This window comes from Berghia stephanieae, chromosome 4, assembly GCF_034508935.2.
Source record: "Berghia stephanieae isolate SIO BIC M18660-M18661 chromosome 4, UCSD_Bste_1.3, whole genome shotgun sequence".
In the NCBI taxonomy this organism is placed as follows: domain Eukaryota; kingdom Metazoa; phylum Mollusca; class Gastropoda; order Nudibranchia; family Aeolidiidae; genus Berghia; species Berghia stephanieae.
The window spans coordinates 77,212,596-77,220,945 of NC_088363.1; the positions used below are offsets into that span (position 1 = coordinate 77,212,596).

The following is an 8,350-nucleotide window of genomic DNA, read 5'->3' on the forward strand; positions in this document are numbered from 1 at the left end:
TAACATTTTTTTAAACTAGCTACTCCAAACCGATTTTTCAAATCATACATTCTAGAGACAATAAATATGTTACGTATTATGAAAAGTAGATATCTAATTCTAAGACTTTTGATATCTCATCAACATGATTGGACAATCAGTTCAAAACTTATGCAACTTTGAACTTTGGACTTTATTTTGTCTCATTTCAAATACGACACTGACAAATAACCCATTTTTTAACAAGACTAACTATGACTGGATTTAAAAAGTTAGAATTTATTGCAATACAAATGGTAAGAGATCAAATTTGCGCAATATTCGAATATCACTAAAAATTACCAAAATAACAAATTTTCAAAAATTCTTTAAAAATTTGAATATAGCCGCACATACATAAATATAAATGATACATCAAATAAAAGTCAGCAATAAGTACCATTTAATAAAAATCAAATTAATTAACAAAAGTTACATATTCATTAAAATATCATTGGCTCAAATTTGATAGTGGAAAATAAGTTTGGAAAAACAAGGAATTTCAAAAATTCACAGAAAATTAAATAATACACATTTTAAAAAACCCCAGTGAAATTGAAACGTCTTACCAGTACTAACGAAAAATGAATCTTTAGAATAAAAATAACAGAGTAACATTTTTATTTAGTTGAAGTTGAAATGGAATTTTTATGAAATAAGATGTCATTTGTGGCCATACTTTCAAAAATAGTGTTCATATGAAGGATTTCGAATTTGGAGCGTTCGGCGAGTCAACAAGATGAATTACACCAAACAGTAGATCCAACTCAAATTTTAACACAAAACGATTTGATACAACTTTAAAAGCTAAAAAAAAAACCCTGAACGTTGTTTTTATATTGGATTCTTTTACGGTTATTTAAAAACTTCAATCCCGCAAACACAGTTTAAAGTTAAACCAAGAGAAAGGTCTTTCTTTCGCCGTTCTTTTGGTACCACTTGTAAATAAATCCAATCATTGGGGTAGTTCAACCTCCGTGGAGAGTGCCAGAGGGGTAAAATTTGACTATCAAAACATTGTAATTTTCGACAAAGGTATCTAAATCAATTTAACATATTTCTAGCAATAATAATGAAGAAAATGTGCTGTTTTTAGATATAAGAAGAATAGCAGTTTTTAACTGTGCAAGAAAAAATGCCTCCAGCTCATTTATGAAGCAAATGCCTGCAGTTTTAAAAGATCGATATTTCGAGGGAAAAACTCCCTCTGATGTCAAAATCGCGCGGTTTGGAGTAGTTTCTAGGAACTTATCACTATCACGTCACTCTCGCATTATATAGGGCTAAACCAGCTGACAGCTTTTGAGTTTTTATTCAAATTAAGAAGACACGGAGTTTGTTTTTTTTTCTTTATTTAAAATACAAGGATCACTCATCCAAATGAAGACATTTATTTTAAATCAACTTTGATAAGCTTACGTTTAATCATAAACATTAATTCTGAGTGAAGTCGAGATTTTTTTTTTTTTCTGAATCGGTCCTTTGTCACCCCCATAGACACAATGTCAATGTGTAAACAAAGGTAGGTACCTTTTTTCATTTACGCAAATCACCACTGATTAATATTAATCCACACAAAGTTTAACCTTACCATATTGAACCAACATACGTAGGAAGGTCATCCCCGAGATTCAAACAATCTAATTTTTACTTTCTCTCTCTCTCTCTCTCTCTCTCTCTCTCTCTCTCTCTCTATATTATATATATAATATATATATATATATATATATATATATATATATAATATATATATAAAAATATATATATATATATGTGTGTGTATATATATATATATCTGTCTATACATCTATCTATCTATCTATCTATCTATCTATATATCTATCTATCTTTCTATCTATCTATCTATCTTTCTATCTATCTATCTATCTATCTATCTATCTATCTATCTATCTATCTATCTATCTATCTGTCTATCTTTATGTTTCTCTGTCTGTCTGTATGTCTATCTATAAAAATCTTTTTTATCTATCTCTGATTACTGGGAACTCCAAGAAGTAAGCTTTCTATTACTTTGCTCAAGATAAATAAACATGCTTTGCGTCAGTATATCAATTCCGCAGGAATATCCGACCAAGTTGACATGAACCAAGTGACTCGAGTTGTTGTCTTTTGTTATTATTATTAAACATGAAATCGGTTATCTTGAATATTTTGTGATAAACACAACGTGGCTAAGCGGTATGGTCTTTTATTTTTTCGCATTCGAAAGGTAGGGCCGTGCTGGGTGGTCTTGAGCAAGTCACATCGCCCTAGCTTAATTTGCGGCGGCGCACTGGGTTATTCCAGTCTTCCCTTGGAATAGACCCTAAAGACAAACTTTCTCTTGGGGAAGAATGAAATGAATTTAAAAAATCATTTCTTAAATTATTTTTTTAAATATTCGATGTTATCTATTCATTGCAGCATCTTTATTATTATAAAGCCTTTGAGCTTTGAAAAAAATATATATTAACTTTTATATAGAGCAATATCCACTAAATGTGCTCAAAGCGCTTTACAGGGGGTACCTGGCCAACAGCAACATTTAACATTTAGGACGGGACATGACGCCTGTTAAGCGATGTTACCATTTTTTTTCAGAGACCACGCTGTTAACGGCCAGGTACTCATTTTACACCTGAGTACGGTGAGAGAATGTGAATAAAGAGCCTTTTCCAACTATGCGCCGAGCAAAGCTCGAACCCAGGATCTTCCGATCTGAAAGCGAGTGTCATACCACTAGACTACATATCTCTTTGAAGTCTGGATTATTTATCAAATTATATAACCTTGAAGTTGTATAAGTCCACGGAATGTGCTTAATAATGTGCTTGCAGATACTTCATGAACCAGCAGCAGCCCTTCACATGAAGGACAAGAAATGAGCATGTAACGCACTTTTAAAATATTCTCCGACAAGGCAACTCTGTTACCGCCCAGGTACTCATTTTACACCTGAGTAAGGTGGGAAAATGCAAAAATAAAAGAGTTTTTTCCAATGATCGTTTTTGCGCCGTCTTCAGCGCGAGGTCCGAAGGCCCAAATTATACCACAAATCCACCCAGTCGGATGTGTCTTTAATTATGTAGATCTAAATTAATGGTTTCACCAAGAGAGAAGTAACAACAAAGCCACTATGATTCCGCATTAATATTGCTGCTCTCTCTGCAAAAATAAAAACAAGATTTGATGTGACATGAAAGTAAAGTCAAATCCTGTTTTAATGAGTTCCCATGGCAGTCTCCTTTTTCTTTCGACCGTTACAAGAGTTATTAATTTAGGAAAACTATTCTTAACATTTTCTTCGCTGCCTATATCTTTTGCATAACGTAGGTACAAAGGTAGACTGAAAAACTTGACGCGGCTCTTGTACTTTCAAAACGATAATAGTTACGAAGTTGACAAAGATACCAAAACCAAGCTCAAGTTATGTCCTTTCCGTCTATCATTTCAAACTTCAGCATAGTCACCGTTCCCATCCACACAGAACCGTCAACGATCCATCAGTTATTGCATCGGGTCGAAGAGGAATTAACGTGGTAAACTTCGACACCATCGTGTCATCTCCGCCTGCACCTCGCCATCATTGCCACCATTATGGTCAAAACCCTGAAACCGCAGAGCCGCAGAGCATCTAGTTGAACGGAGCGGTGTGACGAAGCTTCCGGGTGAGTTTGCGGCGGTACAAGATTGCAGTGCAGAGTTTGCGTCCTGGATAACATGGTAGTGGGAGAACCATTAGAAGCTGCTACCATCACTGCCCAAATTGCCCCCTTGAGGTGTCCTTAAGTCTTAAGAAAAAGAAAAGTCACTTGGAGCTAAATCAGAACTGTAAGGGTGTTCTAGGACTTCAAAATAGAACTTCATATTTCAATGGGTTCATGCGTTTATGTGAACATTCTCGAAATCCAACGGGCACATACCTTTCTCTGTAACCCATGATTTTTCGAACGTTAGATTCATCTTATCTCTATGAAATTCCAATTTTTTATAAAATGTCAGATTGTTTTATAGAGCGATTAACTCGATTAAGTTCTTCAATTTCTTTGGTTGATTTGCTGCAGTTGATGCACTTTGTGGACGACCACTATGAGCCTGCTCATTAATGTTGGTGGAGACAGCATCGGTTCTGGTAAAGCATATAACCCACCTTTTTGATCTGATCGAATACCCACGAGTCACCATAAACACGTTTCAGCCGATTACGAATGTTTACGGGTGCACATCTATCTGCAGTAAAGAACCCAAAGAGCATGCATAATTTTTGTGTGTAATTTCTTCAACCGACATGTTGGAGTCAGTGGCCTTTTAAATAAGACAAATTAAAATCAAGAAATCGCAGCTATACAAAACCTAATAGAAAAATAAATGATACACATTTTGATGTATATTTTATGCTGGTGAGTTCAATACAATCCGAGATTTTTAATAGACGTCAAGACTTTTTGACAAACCTTGCATATGTTTAAAAAACAAGTTTCGTTCTTGTGTTTGATTTTAATGTGCTTGCAACACATTTAGGTCATATGATTAAATTTTGGATAATAAAAACATTCTAGATGTATAATTAAAAGGACTTGAGAAAATATAAGACAATGGGGAATGGTACACCTAGGAAACAGGTGTAGATTCCAAGAGAACACTATCAGTGTACTTAGTTTGAGATCACCTAAATGTTTCACCCAGACACCAGCAGAAGATCCCACTAAAAGGAATAGACTCAAATGTTAACAAATCATATGTTAATAATGAAAAATAACAGTACATAACAGAGAGATGATTTACAAGGAGAAAAATATCATCTCCCAAAATTATACATTCAACTGTTTCCCTCCCAGCCAAGGACTGTTATTCTAGCACAAAATCTAATTTTTGCTTTTCACTCAATCATGTGAAACTCCATTTCTAAGAGAGAAAAAAAATCAATTTCAAAGTTTAATATTTTAAAACTATTGTCAATGTTTTTGGCATGAGAACGCTCACAATAAATCATTTTTTTAAAAATGAAGATAGCAGATCGTAAGATATGAATCAATGATACGTGCGTGCAAATGTACAAAATTACAAATCTATTAATATTTTGAGAGCGATGAAAATAATTTATAAATAGCATAGCGACATTCGGATTTCTTATCGGGGTTATGTTTTCTCCTCAAACAAAATTAATTCATTATTAACTCCTAATTTGATGCCATTTTGTGATTTTCTGTTGGCATCGGATATTGGATTAGATTCCGTCTAAGATGCCGCGGAAAAGAGCGTATTTCACCGTTTTCTTTTTAATGACGTCGATATTTACATTTATATTATTGTGTGTATTACAGAAAAGAAGTCTGCAACAAAAAAGACTAAAGAAAATCCTGACAAACTTACAACACTTCCGGTTTCATCAGCCAGCCACTGTCAATCATCGACAGCAAAAGCAACAGCTGCAACAAAGTCAGATAATAATGGAGAAAAGCACACAGTCGGACCTTCAACCGTAAATGGTGACACAGTAACCTCAACAACCATGGTATCAGCGTCAACTGCGTCAACGGTCACAAAAAATTCAAAAGTTGAAACACCAGCCACAAGTCGATGGAAGAGTGAAAATGATTCATGTGTGTGTTCTCCCGCGATACGTATTAACATTAGCATGGTCGAACTCGGTGAAATTATGGATAAAGAAAGAAAAATGTTGGCTGTGGACAAAACTGTTCTGTCCTCAACGCGACGAAAGCTGGAGTGTGCTAGAGATGACAGAGTGAGCAGTTTTCTAATGTGTGTGATAGCCATGGCTGTGATGGGATGTTTATACATTATGATTTTATGTAACGACATTATCGCCATTGTTTTAAGAATCTACCGAAGTTACATGAAATGAGATGCTGGGAAAATTATAAAATATAAATTCTGCTACCTGATTCTTTGATAATTATTGAACATAAACAAGAATACTACCATAACAGTAGTTAACATGATGTTTTCCCAATTTCATTCAAGAATAAATAAAGGATTTTTCCTCAAGATATTCTAAAATTGTCGTTGTTTGAACTTTTTTTTTCTTTCTTTTTTTTTTTTTTTTTTTTGTCTTTTCTTTAGAAAGCACATATTATCGAGTTCATCTCGGTCATAATATTAAAACAATAAATATTCGGCCGACATATTGAAACTCGAATATTATACATATTATATATACTGTAATATTATATGAAATGTCCAACTTCACATTTGCTTAGCATCGACTTGGAAGATGCCTGTATTGCCGAATGTTTATGGTTTTTGAAAGATGAAAAGAAAATTACATTGTCACTCCAATGAGCAAGGTTTCCTTCTTTTTGTGTGACTTGTGTAAGTACTGTTGATACTTGGCTGCATAAAGTTTGAATTGGCAAAAGGAAAAAAAAACGAAAAGACTACGTCGCTGAAGGTTGGCGATTAGTCTGATTGATTTAGATCGACGTGTAATCAATTTACATGTCTGATGATCCCAATTTGTTATAGTCTCATTGTTATGATAGAAATATTCTCAAACCAATGCAAAATATTCTCCATTTCAACAATGTTAAAACAGATCCATATTTGTTCCGGTTATCAGACCTGCAAAAATGTGCACGTTAATTTAGATCAATCGTCTTTGGAAGATGAAATTATGTTCATTAAGGCAATCTTACAATAGATATTCAAGTAAGGACCTGGCACTATGCTATAATGCATGTAATCTCCATGTCTTTATTGGGTATAAAAATCATTGTAGCATGGTCATATTTCTGAATGATCTTTATAGATAGTTCGAAGATGACGTCACTCAGGTCTTTGTTATTGTTTTTTGCCATCCGCGTTTATGAGTAATGCTCACTGAACTGTATTAACCCGACTATAAATGTTCATGGATACACACAGTTTTGTGTGTTAGTCCGTTATACCTCCGGATGGCAATGTTATGAGCTTCTTAGCCAAGTGCATATTATCTATAGAGAGTGTAATACAGATCAGAAAAACAAAAAAATTCTTAGCGTGCAAACGAATGATAAATGATTACGATTTCCCAGTGTTTTAACGGGTAACAGTTGGACAAAAAGTTGAAATACACTATTACGACTTCTACTGCTCCTACTACTACTACTACAACCACTACTACCATTACTACTACATCTACTATTACCACCACAACTACCACTTGTACTACTACTACTACTACTTCTACTACTACTACTACTACTACTACTACTGCTACTACTACTACTACTACTACTACTACTACTACTACTACTACTACTACTACTACTACTACTACTACTACTAAAAGTTGAAATACACTATTACGACTTCTACTGCTCCTACTACTACTACTACAACCACTACTACCATTACTACTACATCTACTATTACCACCACCACTACCACTTCTACTACTACTACTTCTACTACTACTACTACTACTACTACTGCTACTACTACTACTACTACTACTACTACTACTACTACTACTACTACTACGACGACGACGACGACGACGACGACGACGACTACTACTACTACTACTACTACAACTACAACTACTACTACTACTACTACTACTACTACTACTACTACTACTACTACTACTACTACTACTACTACACTACCACCACTATAATCAGTCAATAAAGGGTCGTGTCCCTAGCCCCTATACAGTCTCTAGTCTAATGTGCTATGGTCGCGTCGTTTCTGTCTCAGTGGTCAAGGCTACATGAAACGAACCAACCAGATTTTGTCAACCACAACAGGTACCCGTCCATTATGCGATTGAGAGAGGTATCCCCATTCCCTCTCTATGATTGCCAGATTATTTTTTAAAATCCACATTTCAAAAAAAATTATAATCCAAATTTCCGAGAAAATATCTTTTAAAAATCCCCCCAAAACATGATTTTTTATATATATTGCAATATCCACTAACCGTGCTCAAATCGCTTTTCAATGGGTCCCTGGTTAACAGCAACGCTTAACATGTAGGACATGACGCCTGTTACGCGAAATAGACAATACTGTTAACAGCCAGGTACTCTTTTTACACCTAAGGTGAGAAAATATGAGTAAAGAGCCTTTTCCAAGGACTAACTATGCGCCAAGCGAGGCTCGAATCCAGGACTTTCCGATCCGAAAGCGAGTATCAAACCACAAGACGTCTTTGGCCGCACTTTCAATCGCTTACCCTAATAGCTAGAGAAATAGAGAAATAGAGAAATACCGTTACAAGAGTGGTGATATTAAATATTGTTATACAAAATGTGTTATTGTTATTCTATAAAATAATAGATATGTAATTTTGAAAAATTTCTTACAGACACATTTTTTTAAAAACTTA

General features: G+C 34.6%; 1 protein-coding gene across 1 annotated transcript in view; it reads left to right on the forward strand.

Moving 5' to 3' along the window:
- The window catches only part of LOC144971851 (uncharacterized), a 10,019-nt gene extending 3,948 nt beyond the window's left edge, over nucleotides 1-6,071 (forward strand). Inside the window, exon 3 of the mRNA XM_078912927.1 lies at nucleotides 5,343-6,071. Coding sequence (XP_078769053.1) covers nucleotides 5,343-5,884 — 542 coding nt within the window. The 3' untranslated portion in view covers nucleotides 5,885-6,071. The remainder of the gene's footprint in view (nucleotides 1-5,342) is intronic.
- The last annotated feature ends 2,279 nt before the right edge of the window (nucleotides 6,072-8,350 follow it).